General features: G+C 34.7%; 1 protein-coding gene across 1 annotated transcript in view; it reads left to right on the top strand.

The window, feature by feature from the left end:
* Nucleotides 1–147: 147 nt before the first annotated feature.
* Nucleotides 148–17,474, top strand: part of LOC147079438 (ubiquitin carboxyl-terminal hydrolase 35-like) — a 39,540-nt gene continuing 22,213 nt past the window's right edge. The window contains exons 1-4 of the mRNA XM_085941056.1: nt 148–419; nt 10,534–10,757; nt 12,312–12,476; nt 14,391–14,558. Of these exons, the coding sequence (XP_085797182.1) occupies nt 280–419; nt 10,534–10,757; nt 12,312–12,476; nt 14,391–14,558 (697 nt within the window). The 5' untranslated portion in view covers nt 148–279. The remainder of the gene's footprint in view (nt 420–10,533; nt 10,758–12,311; nt 12,477–14,390; nt 14,559–17,474) is intronic.

Below are 17,474 nucleotides of genomic sequence, written 5' to 3'. Positions count from 1 at the left end.
AGGACGCCATATTGAAAAACGTCATCCGAACGTCAGATTTTGCCAGTTACGAGTTGTGATTGGCTAGTTTACGATAGTGGCTCTCCAATCTCATTCTCCAGATAAGTTTGTAGGCCTGTACTACATCGCTTTGTATTGGTACACAGTGTATTAGTTGGTATTAGTCTATGGTCTCTTGGCTCATAATTATTATTCATTGTTGAAGAATCAAGATAGAATATTTTTTGGCTGTACTAATGTCGCTTCCGATCGGATCACTTGCTTTACGGCTGCTGAAATATGTTCCAGTCGTTGAAGTCGATTCTCTCGATCGACATTGAAAAGGAATTACCATACATTGTGACTATATTAAGAGACAAAAGAGAGCGAGAATCTATATCGGAGGCCAACTGTCAGCGGGCATTGCAGCTGGGATTCAGGTACACATCTTTCACCCACTATTTTTTTTTAATATACTCTTAAATCACAAAACAGTAAATCTCGTTTTGTTAATCTTATCACAAGTCTGCCCAAATCACGTTTTTCTATTTTTTATGCGAAGGGTCAACTGTTTGTCAAGTTTTTTATTTGGTTCGGTGGTGAACAGATGTACCTATTTCCTTAGGTCAAAAAATTCCGTAGTGAATAATACACTCCACTAGTAGTCGATTGTTTTGAATCCAAGTGAGTTTGTGTTTTTGTTTTTTAATCTACTCTCTAATATGTATCCTTAATAACCAATGATGAATCTGCTCTTTGTTTTCTCATTAAGGAAAACTGATTTTTACATCAAGGATTCTTTCCTGATTCGCATTTACCTAAAACTGATTAAATATTGTTGGGCTCAAAACATAAACCATTAAAATTTACAATTCGCTTTTTATTAATAGTGCGTTTTTTTCGCAATATCACTTACCTATTACTTTATCAACAGTTAGTAATTTTAATATTACAGACTAGTGACATTGTGACCAAGTAAATTGATAAATTTTCATTATTGGTGTTAAGTCAAGTAGGAAACTAATTGAATAATTAAAATTAGTGGAAATGTGGAAGACTACCTTTTGGTTTTTGGTTATTACTTCCAGATACAAGTAGGTACTGGGAAAAACTATCCAAGCTATTTTAACGTATGGAAAGGTATTTAAGCTTCGCAATTTCTAGAACAGGCATGTTCACATTTATGCTGCGATCTACTACCAAATTTCAAAACTAACAGTGATCTACCACACAAATTGAGAAATTTTTATCGAGACACAAACTTCTAAAATGATCATTACGCAAAATATTACTGTAATATTATATAGATAGCCGCCAAACTATTCTACTGTTCAAAGAACCTACTGTGTGATGATAAGAGGAAACTACACGTCATTTTAAAGTGCTGAGATTCACATCCCTTTCACCCCTGTGGCAAGCCGTTGGTAATTGTGCCGCAGAGGTGGACACGAGCTTTTATAAATTTACGAAAACAGTTTATTCCATGTAGACAATTATAATAAATACCTTTTTCTGTCGGCGCATCGGCTTTTCGATCCAATTATCGTTGAAATTTTCATACATTTTGATACATCATTATCACAAACTAAGATTGTATGAGGTAATATTAGGTTGGGGTAGGTTTGGTTTGGTCTAAAAAGAAAGTTGTAAAATCTCATGTCCACCTCTGCGGCACATTTACATAAAATAAGAAATAATAATTATAGAAAACAAGTCGCTTCAGCTGGTTAACAAAATAAAAATACGAATGGTTATTGTTTCCCCTCCAAAATCAAGTATATTACAACTGAATATTATAGCCCATTTACATGTGCATGGATTTTGTGCTAATAGTACGTACGTATTATTGTGCAAGTTGCAATATTGTATGCATGGATCAAAATAGTTAAGCGGCATCTGAATTTTCACATGACAGTTGGAACTTGTGCGATATCTGCGCCCGCACAGTAGAACGATATTGACGAATATGCCGGAAAAAATATGAACTACCGCAGAGCATTTCGACGTTTACCAATCAAATAACACCATACAATGACAACAATGCGTCTTGCTTACGCCTGAAGAATAAAATTGTGAATGAGAAGAGTGAGGTTGAGAATTGACACACTATTGCTACCAGTAAATCCATGCACATGTACTGGCGCTATAAATACTTTTTACATTTTCTTGATTCAGTCCCTATGGTGCGATCCACCAAAATCTATCCCTCGATCAATGCGTTGAACATGCCTGTTCTAGAAGTTTTCACATTGATACATAAAAGGTTACAATCTAGTTTTAGAATCTAATAGATTAACGATTTTCAACCCTGTGCCTGCCCGTGTCCAATATGTAATATCTGATAGGTATGTTAAATTTATCTACAATGTATTGTTGAACAAGCAACTTCACAATGAAATTTCGATCGATGGTATAGGTATAAGGTCTTTTAAGAATTTGTGACATTCCATTCATTGGGCTTCTAGAGATGATGCAGTCTGACTACATCATAGGGGTTGCTAACCTTATTTTCAACAGAAGCACATTTATAGCCAATAATGGAATGACAGGCCAGTCGACAAAGACTACATAATATTATATATTTGACAAATATATATTTTATTAGATATATTGTATTTATAAACAGCGCATGCACCTATGAAACAAATAACAGATAATCAGAAATATTTTACGTTTAATAAAATTATAATAAACAAACGTTATCGTATGCAAAAAATGGCATTTTAATTAGTATGATCTTTGGCATTGGGTTTCTTGATCTTTTCGATATTCCTCCAATCCATAAATAGTGTGCCAGATGTATGCAGTTTTAAACACTTCTGAAGGCTTAATAATGATTGTCATAAAAGCACTGCGTATTAGAAGGTGTGGACAAAACACCATCAAAGCCATGGGTTGGGTTTCAGCGTTTGCCACAGGAATTGAGTACCTTGTTGATTTTATAAATTTCTTGGAACATTTACGAAGTCTAAAAACAGATTATGAAGGATCCATAGTCTAGGTACAATGCCTTTGAATTTAATTTCACTAAAGATGCAATATTCTCTATGAGAGCATAATCCTGGACATTCCTTAAACGTTGTAGATAATCGTTTTATTCGGTTAGGTACATGTTCAAACACGCGCGTTAACATGATCTTACTCTCTACTTCATTATCGTTTGTCAATTTATGGCTACGGCTGTATGTTGTAGCTTAACCACTGGGAAATCCCAATAGAAATGGTGTATTTCAAAAAAAATATTGCCTTATTCTTACGTCAATAATTATTACAAAAGAATCATTATTCGTAGGATGTTTTATCACATTTGAATGGTCAAAGACATAGCTTATAATCAGTATCTTTATAATTATCTTCAAATGTGTTAATCATGCCCATTTTTTGAATATTAATAATTACAAGATAAAAAGAACTTTTTATATACCACGTTTTTAAATTTTCTGTTGAATCATATAAACTTGACAATTCTATGTATTAATAAAAACTTTTTAATGTACTTGATAGAAATACTAAATAAATATAAAATACTTACTTACTGAAATGTCATTTTGACATTTCATATTGATTTCCATCGTAACGCACGTATATATTAAAAATGGCTAAAAGTATTAAAAGAATGCATTGTCGTCGTGTTCTGATTATATTCTAAATGTTTCAAATATCTAGCTAGTCGGGAAGTTAGTTAAAAATCTTCAATCGTCCAATACAAATCTTGAACAAACACGAAAAAAATGTACTGGACACACAAGAAAAAATTAGTACTGGACAAACAAGAATACGAGCTAATAAAAACGTGGTAAAATGCCTAATTCTTGTCAAATTGGGGATCACAGAGATTATAAAACATAATTTTTTATCATAAATATTTCAATATATGATGTTAACATTAATTTTGCTAATAGTTTTATAAATGCATTTAAAAATTAAACCTGAAAAATCTTAACACCACTGCACATGGATGTACTGAAATATGACTATATTCTAAAACATTAGATCGAGAGTTTTAATGAATACTATTTATTTTATGTAATAAAAATACTTTATGCAGTCATCAAATGTTTAAAATAAATATACCGGATAATAAGGCTTCAAAATTATATAAGTAGATTATCTACAACGCTTAAGGGGACGCTCTACAGATTTTTTTAATATGTGGTCTGGAATTATTGGTCTACTAATAATATACAAAGGTTACCGACAATGTTTGTGTCAAAAGTAAATGGTCTGTAAATTAAATTTAAATCATAAACACGGTCGAAGTGAAGAGAGTATGGGATGACCAAAAAATAATATCTTCTAATAATACGTAAATGTCGCTAAATTCAATTTGTTAATTAGCTGTTTGGTGGGAAGTATTGCAAACAATATGATGGATGGTAACGTTTTCAATTATGTGGTAGCCACGATATAAACTTAATAATATATTAATAACTTTTTAACCTGAATTTGTCCAAGAACTAAACATACGAAGGATGTTGAAATACGTATCTACATACATTTTTATTTCATGTGCTATCCAAAAAACAATATTAATGAATAGTATTTATTTTTAATGTGTAGGACCTATTACATATTAAAAAATAGGTACATATTGTTTAATTCTAATGCATATTTTAAAAAACATAGAATATAGTGATATCTGTTTATTATAAAAAGAGAGTGAATTTTTATTACTTATCCGATTGGTTTAAATTTAGTCCGACACTTTTACAAACAAGTAACGCAACTTTTCTTTTGTCCTAGTGAAACAATAGGTAGGTACAACAATTATTGTATTTTGTTTGCAAGTAAAGCCAATGCAAGAAATAACTTATATAAAAAATGATTATTAACGTGCAGCCACCCACAGATTATTTTTTTATTCGTAGCCAGGCGGTCACTGAGAACATTATAAAGGATACCGACAAGAGCATATTTATTTTAACCACGCCAGGGCTGTCGAAGACGTAATTATTTATTATTTATTCTTATGATAAGTGATCAGTCCATAACGTAGAAGTTAGATTGCACATTTTACATTTAAGTACAATGCACCATCTCAATCCTTCTCTCTTTTCGGAAAGCTACTCCATATTCGAAAATTTACACCCGAACTTGCTGTGATTATCTAAGTTTCTAATTTCTGATAAGAAAAAATTTTATATAGTTATATAAAGTTTTATATATTTTGTTTCTATTAAATTGTTTCCGTTGCTAACTTCATAGCAAGAATTACCATCTAAGTTTATATTACTTTGGTTGTCCATTTGATTTTCATGTTCGGCTGATTTCCCGATGCAGCCGCAGCGGTACACGTACGTGCTGCACGCCAAGCGGCGAAGGATTCTGAGTTTTGTTTAATCTTCTGCCGACATCCTACAGTTTTATTTTTTATCTTGCCCATCTTGCGTAAGGCTATCTGATATTATAAAAGTCACACAGTCCAACAGTGTTTAAATCTAATATGTAATTGCACAGGTTTCATTAAAAACTATAACGAAATTAACATTTTAATGATTTACAGATTTTCCTATGTTATATTAACTTAATAGCAATTTTAATGATACAGGATACATATTACGATATACTCAAAATACACATCATCAGATAATATGTTAAATATTTTGATAAGCAAAAAAATAAGAATACAAAAGTAACATAACAAAATCAGCTAGTCTTTTCATACTTATTTTAGATGAATATTGTATGCTGTTTGACGCTTGGAAATATGTAATCGTTCCATCTGTACAGTAAGCTATTTTTAACTTAAAATTTGTAGCTCTTTAAAACGTACCATTAGATTGATATTATTTTGACAGCCCTGTATTCCTTCGGCCGGCGACAGCTTACGTCGCGTACATTTTATGTTTGACGGTAATAATAATGATTATTCATTCGACCGAGAATTGTAATTAATAATTATTGCGTTTCTTAAAATAAATCCCCGATGGTTAGAGGTTTTTGAGGTTAGACTAAATTAAAATGACGTGCGTTCAACGCTGAGGTCACTTTCCGACTGAAGTATGAATGACCTTGTTCCTGTTCAACTCACTCTTAAGGAATGTCCAGGCTTATGGCTTATGCTCTTAAAATACCATAAAATCTCCACTTTGACCCACGTGGCGCACGTGGGCCGTTAAGGACATCATTAGATTCCTTATCATATTAAATGTCAGGAAATATCCATAATGATAATATCAATAAACTTAACAACATGTAGTAATGTTGTGAGAATATTTTGTCTTATTATCCTTTCTTGTATTCAATTAAAATACTGTTTAAGAGACCATCATATTATTATTTATTCATTTATTATTCAATCTACATTATGCCTTTCAGCATTTTTGACAATTTCAACATTTTATTTTAATTATCGGGGAATCAAACTTTAAAAGTGGGTCATAATAATGATGTAATGTTTACTAGCAGTTTGACAACTCGCGAGCCTAATACTACAAGGTTCTAAGTATTCATGCTTGAGAAAACAAACCCAACAATGAAGTACAGGTAACCCTCGTTCATCACGACCCCGGCGAGTGCGGTTTCGTTATATCCTAATCTTAATATTTTTTAAAACCGGAAATTGTGAAAGGGGAAATTATCCACCAAATTTAATTTGTAATGTGGATGAGACAGGACTCTATTGGAAACGAATGCCAACACGTACGTTTGTTTCCATAGAGGAGAAGACTGCTTCTAGATTTAAACCATCCAAGGATCGTCTAACTCTTCTTCTCAATTATGAAAATGATATTCAAAATATCATCGAAGAGATTAGTCTTATAGCCATATCCGGAGGCATCGAAAGTTTTGATGTAGATGATATTCAGACTTTGTTAAAATCATACGGCGAACCCTTAACTAACGAAGAGCTGCAGGAAATGGACTGCCATACGTCCCTAGAAAATAATGTCTCCGAACCTATTCCCGTGCGAAAGTTAAGCGTAAAACTGTGGAAAATGGAGTTGTTAGAAGAGAATGACGAAGATTCTGAGAGAGTGAGTGCTGTAAAACGTGGCTGTAATGCATTACTTGACAGTATGTATTTGCAAATTTTACACAAAAAACGTAGAACAAGGGAATCCCCCCGTTGATCGCGAAATTTCTCTTATCATGACCATGTCTAGAACGTATCCCCCGCGACACATGGGGGGTTACCTGTGGTATTCTAAACTGCCTCATTCTTACTTTTGTTTCGCCTAGGACAAACACTTAAAACCTTGTAGTTCTTCACTCTCAAACTATCACTGTATCTACATAATATGAAAACACCCCATATACCTATATAATCCCTATCCCAGCGGGACTTAAACTCACATCCATTGGAATCAAGCCAATGTGTTTTATCAATTTACTCAGGTGCGTCATATCTAATTGGGATGAAATTATCTAGTAGTTTTTACATTTTAAAGCGTTTGCAAATTACATTAATTTTTGGAAACCAGCTTTTTTGTTTTAAATCATCATCATCAGGGGCGCGACAACCCGGTGTGGGTCCTGGCCTCCTCCAACAGCTCCCTCCACCTGTCCCTATTCAGTGTGGTCGCTTTCCAATTTGGTACCCCCAGAATACGGCAGTCACTGGCAGCTCCATCCAACCAGCGAATCTTTGGCCTCCCTCTTATTCTACGTCCTATTGGATTGCTGGACATCACTCTCTTTGCCGGTTCATTGTCATTCATACGGTGCACATGACCTAGCCATCGCAGTCTCCCAATCTTAATTGATTGAACTGCGCTGCAATCTTCATACAGCACATAGAGCTCAGCATAATATCTTCTCCTCCAATTGGTGCCATCCCTGATCGATCCATGTATACGGCGGAGAATTTTTCTTTCAATCAGGGCTCGTTCATTTCGCAGAGTTAATGTCCAGGTTTCCGATGCGTAGGTGAGCACTGGCTTTACAAGTGTCTTGTAAAGAGTGCTTTTAGTTCGACGAGATAGTAAGCTTGACTTAAAATGTCTTAACAGACCAAAGTAGCATTTATTCGCAGACATGATTCTCTTGTTTATTTCTTCTGTAATATCATTATGTCGAGTTACAAGAGATACAAGGTATATGAAACTGTCGACCGTATCAAACTTGTATGCACCAATATCTAACTGTTATTTTAAATCAATTGATAATAATTACTAACCGGTGTCAAGATTTCTCCATATTTTATTTATAACGTACTTGCACTTGCTATTCTTCCTCGATGGCACTACAGCTCAAGTCGAGCCCTGGCCTCCTCCACCACCGTCCTCCAGCCGGAACGGTCCTCCACACATCTTTTCCAGTTCCTGATTTTTAGCAGCTGGTTGGCATCTTTTGTAATGTTATCACCCCATTGTGTGCGTGGCTTTCCCACTGGCCTTTCCCACTGGCCTTTTCCACCCTGGGTTTCCTTCGAGGATCTTCTTCGGTATCCGTGACTCAGGCATGCGCTGGACATGGCCTGCCCAGTTTAACCTCTGGAGTTTTATGAAGGTGGAGAGTTTTGAATCTTAGTATAAGCGGTATAGTTCCGTGTTGTACCTAATTCTCCACTCCCCCCATCATTCATGGGTCCGTATATCCGCCTCAGGATCTTTCTCTCAAAGCAGTCCACCATTTCAGCTGCTTTCATATTTAGCGTCCATGACTAGCACCCGTATGCAACCACTGTGCGTTTTTCTGTGGACATTTCTAGATTTGAATATGGGCATCAATGAGAAGTACGATTTATTTGCAGCGGTTATTCGGGCCTTTATTTCTTCCAGTTCCTCGTTTTATTTTGTAATATTGGAACCCAGGTATGTGAACCGGTTGACAACCTCAAATTGATGGTTTCCAAAACTGGAACTTTGGCCCAGCCTACTATGATTTTGTCGGCTTTGTACCATGACTTTAGTTTTGTTTTCATTTACTCTTAAGCCAATCTCTAGTGCGGCCCTTTGGAGGTGGTCAAATTCTTTCTTCACAATCTGTATGGATCTGCCCATCATGTTGAGGTCGTCTGCGTAGCCAATCAGTTGGCTCGGTCTTCTTAATATAGTGCCGCTCCTGTTCACTTGAGACTTTCTGATAGCGGATTCGAGGGTTAAGTTGAACAGCACTTACTATTAATTTAATTAATTCTACTATTAAAATTTGGTAAATGTTTTTAGGTACTATAGGTAAAGCACATTGGCACAAATCAAGTGTATGCAAGTTCGAGTCCCACTGGACAATATTTTTTTCAAAAAGATTTTTTATGTTAAATATAAGTATATTTGTGGTGTTTTCAAAATATGTATGTTCAATAAAGGAATGTTACATTCTCTAATATTGTGAATTATTTGGATAATAATACTATCCAAATTGCAAAATCTCAAGCTGAACCGAGTGAAAGTCCCAAAGGAAAAATCATGTGCCATCAATGCTATCACTTTTATTAGATTTATTTCATATTTATATTAACTCTTTTTATATGCCCACCCACAAAGACTCACAACTTTTGAAATCAAATGCACATTTCTCTTCTTGGTTGTTCCCTCATGGCCGAGGATCGTGACCACTTTGAAAATCCGTCATCTTCTGAGTGACCAAGACTTTCCACCCCTTTCAATCCTCTGCTTCTCTCAAGGCAGAGTGAAGACTACCTTCAGTAAGCTCCTTCACTTGGTCGATCCAGCACATCGACTTTCTTGCTCTACTTTGCCTTCCCTAAAGGCTACCCAAAACCACCAGTCTCGGGTAATCTAGGTTATCCGGTCCGCACCGAAAAATATGTCCAAAAAACTGCAGAATGCATCTCAGACATATTGTCAAGATTCGTTCCGTAATTCAGTAGTCTCTGGATGTTTGACTGGTTCGTCCTATACTCTGACCAAGAAATATGAACCTTTGCGCGCCACCACTAGATTTCCAAGGCATCAATTACTTTCCGCTCCAGCTCTCAGGGTCCATGATTCGATACTACAAAAATATGGAGAAGACTATTTAATTGTTTACTGTGGCAATTGAATTTCTCCGATGTATCATCGCATTTTTTGCAATCTGTGTGCACCTTATTTCTGCTTCACATCCGCCTTTTCCTCTAATGGTCGATCAAACTCATCCAGTGTTTCTAAGTTTTGAAGTATACTTGCTGTTGGTAGAAGGTTAGCCTGATCGATAAGCTTGGTCTTATTCCAATTAATAAGTATACCGTATTATCTGCGAATCTTAAGTTGATTATTTTCTGGCCACCAATTGTTATTCCGCCTTGCCAATGATGCAGGGTTCTCAGGCTCATATTCACTCCATATGCAATTTTCAGCCTTCAGTCTGGCAATGATTTCTACTGAATTCTGACTAATTTTCACAGTACCACTCGGAGATTTGCTATTTTCGTTGTATGATTGTAGTATTTTTATGCGTTATGCGATTTTTATGTGTAGAAACGCCTGATTGCGTTAACAAACGGTAGACTTTCAACTGACTATATGTCAAAAAGTACACACGAAATATTTAACAGGACTGTGAAATTCACACCATATAACCCTGTGTATAATATAGAATACAATTATTATTTCAGTTTCTTCTGAATTTATGTTTAACAAAAAAAAATGTGATTGTTTTGATCCTCAGGTTTATCCTGCTGACCGACCCCAAATCGCCACAAGTGAAGTATCTGTTGCGCATTGGATGGAAACTGCTGGAAGGTGTAGGATCTTACAAGGACATCGCCAAGGATTTGGTCCACCCAGACATTGTGAAAGACCTGCATGAACAACAGGACTTGGTCAAGTGCAACAGAAGTGAAACTATTAGAGTCATTCGCTGGATCGACAAGACGCTCTCCCCAATTGAAGGTTTATTTTTACCATTTAATACTACTGCCGAACAGATTATTTTGAATGCATTTTGGTAGTTATGAAGTGAAACGTTTTCAAATGCCGTAGACCAAAATCGTTGGCAGAGTGAATCCAGATCGACAGTATAAAGGAAAAGGGGCGTAACCCTCAATTTTTTTTAAAATAGGTTTTATTGCATAATAACGTTGAACACAACTAAATACAAGTTGTGTACAGAGGACGTAAGCTGAAAATGCCGAATTATTATCTAAAGTTAGCTAGAAATTAAAAAAATAAATAATGAAGTGACGTGGGAAAAAACGACTTAACCATCATTCTTGTTGGGTTTTTTTAATTAACTCAATAATTAATATTAGATTAAAGATATAAAAAACTTAATTATTAATTAATATGAACTTTAAGGTTATGTCTATTTTGTATTTTAACTTTGAACGAAAATCATACCAAAAACGTTTTTGAGCCTCCTGTAAAATTTGATTTGTGTGGATTACGCCTTTTTTCCTTTCCACGGTCGAGATGTTTGTAATAAGTAAACCATCACGACCGGCTTGAAAAACGAAATAACAGCCCGAGATAAACTTGAACCACCATCCTTTTTTCTGCTTTTCAATGAAAGGTATATCTCCAGGCGCATGGGAAAAATATCTTCCATAGTTGGGCCCGAACCACCTTCCTTTCATAACCGAATGCGCTGCCAATTATACCACTTATAGAAGCAATAATTTTAGGGAACACTAAGTACACACAATTATTGACAAGTTCCTTTGATTTCTTATCTTATCCAAGTGACGTAAGTCAGTTCAATTTAGTAAATCGAGTAAAATTTTAAGGTTTACTATTTTTCCAATCAGGACCCACAAGAATTTTCAAAGCTAGTGTAATTACATAAATCTTGTAGATATCATAAACTGTGGTTCATGAAAATAAAAATTTCATTTATCAATTTTAATATGTTTTGTCATTTGGTTGGAAATAATGTGTGTATATATGTATTGAATTTAAATAGGGTTGTCAATGTCTCATTTTTACAACGATTTATTAGCTCGTATTCTTATTTGTCCGGTACAAATCTTGCAATAGATTTTTAACTAACTTCTCGACTAGCTAGACATTTGAAACTTTTAGGATATATCAGAACACGATGCCAATGCATTCTTTTAATACTTTTAGCCATCTATCAGTAGAATTTAATTCATTTTCAGTTAATTTTGTTTTGTATGAAAAGTTATTTCGGAAGAAATCCGTAATCCAATCCACTATTATTGGTTGCTAGGGTTCTGGGGTCCTAGCAACTAAATTATTAATATATACGTGCGTTACTATGGAAATCAAAATGACATTTCAGTATTATTTCTATCAAGTACAATTTTTTTTGATCGTTTAAGCTAGCAAATCAAGTTTATATGATTCAACAGAAAATTTAAAAACGTATATAAAAAGTTCTTTTTATCTTGTAATTATTATTAAGATGAGATTATGTAAAACTCAAATATGCTTTTATGAAAATCAAGCGTTTCTACCGCGCTCTCATCTTTTTTCCTGTTTTTCCAGAGCCTAAGATGGCGGTGAAGAAACATGAGATTAACCATGATAATTCGGCTAAGGCAGACCTTGCCTTGCTGGCCCAACAGATTGAATCGTTGAGCGAACTGCAAACATATTTTGCATCCACCTCAGAATGCATAATTTGGTGGAAGAACATTGTTGTCTTTCTCGGTAAATATCTTAACTCGTTATTATTTGTTTTTTTCTATTTATTTAATTTTTTTTTCCTCCAGAAGAGTAAGCTAGTTCGATATATATTCTGATTGACATGTCATCGTGGCTATTTTGGGTACTAAAAATGTTTTCCGCTGTGTCATTTATATATCTACACCGTCCTCCGCTTCTGTCATTTCATAATTCATTAATTCATACAGTGCTGATATGTATTAGCCAGAATACAGAAGTCGTACTAATTCGAATAAGTAAATGAAATAAATGTAATTTTATTGATATAAAATTTTAATAAAAATATCTGATTCATTTATTGTTTTTGTAAAATTCTTAGTACGAGAATTATTAATTACTATTTAATTACCACATTTAAATATGCTAATAGTATCTAATGCCAACTCAGCAGCCGTGTTGCCAGCGTTGTATGAGTTAATTTAGTTTTAGACCCTCCGATTACAGCCTAGTGTGGACTTTGTAGAGACAGTCTTTGGTCAGACTTGTCTTTGTCATAAAAAATTGAGACAAAATAGTTTTGACTAGCACATGACACACACTGCGTGAAATCAGTCTTTTGACTATGACAAATTTTTTGGTTACATGAAAATAGATGTCTACGAGGCTGCTGCCCTGGGCATCCTAAGGGTATTGCGGCATAAACAGAGACAATATGATTATTGGGTGTATCCTACATAATATATAGCGAAAGACTAATAAACGGAAAATTTTATACACTTTATAATACCTTATAAGATCGATCATCCATGAAAATTTTTCAGATAATTTCAGCTTTAATAATTTGTTGAAATTAATTGGGCCTTACATTGCTTATCAAGACACAAATCTACGCCTATATCAGTTATTTCTTCCGTTTTGTTCCTTTTTAAATCAATGTCAATTTATTGTAAAAAACTGGCCACTTTTCCACCTCATCGATTATGTTTTCTGTTTGTTCCTCTTCCACAAACATGGTTCAGCAAATAGAGCAAAACAAAACATGTTGTTTCCTTGCAGATGCTCAGATGATTTTGGCAGTAAGGATGTGGGACGCTAGATTGTTTTGTTGTAGTCTGCGCTCTCCCATACATTTCAAAGAAAAACAGGCAGGTGTTAGTGAGACTTGTCTAGGAGCAGTTCACATGGCCACTAGACTATTTTGTCTATGAGATCTCTCGCTGTCAGCATGCGCTTCTTCATTTGTTTTTATGGTCCGAACACATAGACTATTTAACTACAGTCCTGACTATAGTCTGCACTTACCTTAGTCGGCTCGATTGAATCAGTTATTGCATACAGGCAGCCTTATTTTGTCAGTTGATTTTCTGATTAAAGGATAACTATCATGCTTCTTATCTCATCTAAACACCAAAAATTTTGGTTCGCTCCAGTAGACTCCTTCTTTCTTCTTTCGACCATGTCCGATCCTAATAGGATCATATGGGCCTCCACAGAGTAGAGGTTTGTATTAACAGATTTTGTTTTTTACGAGAAATGGATGGCCACTTGCTCAACCTATTAGGTCCATACCCTGACAGACACAAATTGAAAAACAATATGTGCACTTGCCAGACCCAGGAATCTAACCTGGTACCCACGGCGTTATCGTTTAACGCTTAAGGCCGCGCGGCCACCGTGGGTGACTGACTCCAGTCAGTTATTAATCTAAGAAAAAGTATTCATTACATACTACATGTACCTATTGGTGCCGATACCAAAATACTAGGTTAGGTGCTGACGATGGCAATACATAAAAACCAATTGTTTTTTGTCCAGTTAATTAACTGATAGGCTCCATTCAGCGATGGAAACAACTCCTTAGTTCTTCGATAATAATGGCCAATGTGCTCAAGTTATACATGATATCAAATATTCATTGTCAACTTGTTAAATTCATTTACATTTGTCAATACTTTTCAGCACGCGTTCAGATTCCAAAGGATCCGTCAAAGCTAGGAACATTTCACAAACAGGTGAAACTCGTTGAAAATTTTCTGCAGCACCTAATTGCCGGTGCCAACTCTGACATAAGAAACGAAGTTGTTTTTGCAATTTTAAAACAGCTCTACAATATCATATCGTCACAAGGTAATTTCCTTTTGCATATTTATTTCCCAAATAATGGTGACACGTGGTTTTATGCCAGATTGATTATTATAATTTTACTGTACATTTTGATGTTTTATAAATATTCCAAAGTAATTAATTATTTTCCGTAGCTTTTTGCAGAGTAAAATTTAAAGATCTTTTCAATTACATGGCAAGAACGGCACACTGTTGTGCCCTCATTAATTGGCCATTCGCTATAATTAGCATGTTATTTAAATTTGGTAATTAAAATCTCCGCGGTGAAAGGGTTAATGACATACAAATATGCTATTGTATGTTTACTACCATTCTAGGACCATCATAAATTGGCATAATGGCAAAGTTATGAACTACTACTCCCTCCAATTTCGCCACATGTGATCCTCCGCTTTCTAATATCAACGCCCACAATTTATGTCAAATCTGAAGGTCAAGTATTACGATGGTATAAATTTTTCCCCGCATTCTGGAGAGTAGGGTTAACTAAATTTAGTTGGTCATCAAGAGAAGTACTGCAAAATGGCAGAACTAGTAACACTAACCGAAGATGTTCTTAAAACCATAGCATTAGAACAGGGGAGGGCAAACTTTTTGGATGGAGGGCCAAATTCAAGAATTCAAAATGAGCGGCGGGCCGCAAGTAAAATACCATTTTTAGATATACACTATTTATTATCACGAAAAATAAACATTTCAAAAAAAAATATGAGAAGAATGAAACTGTTTTAAATTCAGGTGTTAATTTTGTGGTTGATATTCTCAAAACTGCTTGTAAATGGGCATCGGAGGTATTTGATCGTAAAGAATTTTTATTGAGGTTCATGATCGAAAATGTTTGTTCACATATATAAATTGATCCAAAAATAACGAACATTTTTCTTGCATAATCTTTAAGTTGGTCGAATTTGCCTGAATTAAGGGCATTGCAAAATTTGGAGATTTCTTCACGACGATGCAATTCTCTTAAATCAGTGTCAAACTGCAGATCAATAATCTCAAGTTGTAGCTCTGTCGGTACACTATCAATATCTATTGAAATCGATGTTCAACGTAGAAAATAGTGGTTACATAGTGTGAGACGAGACGCAAGGAAGACGTACTGAGATAATACATTTACGAAACAACAAATTCTTCAAATTTTAATCTATTGTCAATATTTTTTAAAACATTATAAAAAAAGTTATTCGTAATCAGAAGTACAATTAATGATGGCGGGCCGCAAAAAAATACCCGGCGGGCCACATGCGGCCCGCGGGCCGCAGTTTGCCCTCCCCTGCATTAGAAGAATGGAAGAAACAATGTCAGAATATAATCCACCTATATCAGGGATGGCGAACCTTTTTGTCTGACGTGCCAAGCAGTTTTTCATGGCGAAAAAATAACGTTTTTTTTAAGTTTTCTAAAAAAATAGTTTTTAGAATACTATTATAAAAAAATACAGTTGAGTTTTTGATATTCTATCTTCCATCGTATTTCTAGCTGAAGGCATATCTTTAATTCTTTGAATATTTTTTTGTTTTCAAATTTCTGAGAGATTGTGGAAGCAGTTAAAATCCCTTCTTTCATATTACATTCTCCATCACTGAACGATTTTCCATTTTTAGATATTGTGTTTGAGGCAAAATAACAAGCATTATTATATTTGAATGACTGCCGATAATGAATTTCACAAGTTCGTTCATTGAATATTTTTATTTTTAATTGCCCGTTCCTAAGGACTGACCTATGCAATTGTATATTTACATTAAACGTAATGATTATTCTTGAAAAGGATTTGCCTGCTATTTTTTATACAATGCGATTTGTCATTTATGAATGAATTTCTTCGTTTCCGTTTGCGCATCGATTGGTAAACATAATATGAAAAACAGAAGAAAATACGCATGGCTATATCGTTATTATTTTTTAATATAGTACGTAAGTAAGTAGGTTAGATATTTATTTGTAATTTTTTTTTATAAAAAAAAACACAAATATATATAAAATATTAAGTAAGGTAAGTCGTGGCAAGATTGTCAACGGGTCTAGTTCGGCCAGTGCCTTTATTTTCTTATTGCAGCGATGTGGGTGAGTGCCACTTCATATCCGTGTTACCAACATTCATACCCAACGTCCTCCACATTTGCAATGAAGTTAGCTTCAGTCTGGCTTACGTGGCAGAGGAGAGAAGTTGTGTCGTTCAGCTTTTATATTGTAAATGGGGTTAGATCGTCAAATCGTAAAATATCTCGATAATCCAATGCCCAAATCAACTGATTTTTGGTATGTACTTTTTTATTTTTACATGTGCCTTCAATTATTTTTTACTGCTGACGGACTAACCCTAGTGGGGTTAACTTGGTTAACAGCAGATAAGTTCGTCACATGTATGACGATCTATACCCGTATTTTTTTAATATGGGGTTAGTTCGTACGAGTATACCTACTTAGATGAAATATATTTATTTTTACCAACTCAGTTTTAAAAACCTTATAACAATGTCTGGTTTGTTACAGATAAAAAAGCCGTGATAATGCCTCGAACCTACAAAAGAAAGTCTAACAGAGCCACGTTTACACAAAAGAGCAATGAATCATGCTGTTGATGAAGTGTCATCAAAAAGAATGAGTGGATATCAAGCATCCAAACTATTTAAAATTCCACGAATGACACTCATGGACCACGTCAATGGAACACATGGGCATAAATCCTCATCGATGGGCAAATCAACTGCTTTATCCCTTGATCTAGAACGGAATTTGGCAGAAAATTTACACGTAATGGAGCGAAATGGTTTTAGATTATCGAGGAAGGAAGTTATGGAGTTAGTTGGACATTATGTTCAAATAAATTAAATAAAAACTCCATTTAAAAATGGCATTCCAAAGAGTGATTGGTTTACAGCCTTTGCCAAGCGAAACCGTTTATCCATTAAG

This window comes from Rhyacophila brunnea, unplaced genomic scaffold (genome assembly GCF_057557595.1).
Source record: "Rhyacophila brunnea isolate RB1 unplaced genomic scaffold, BYU_Rbru_1.0 scaffold_1, whole genome shotgun sequence".
NCBI classification, from domain to species: domain Eukaryota; kingdom Metazoa; phylum Arthropoda; class Insecta; order Trichoptera; family Rhyacophilidae; genus Rhyacophila; species Rhyacophila brunnea.
This window is presented reverse-complemented; position numbering and strand designations above follow the sequence as displayed.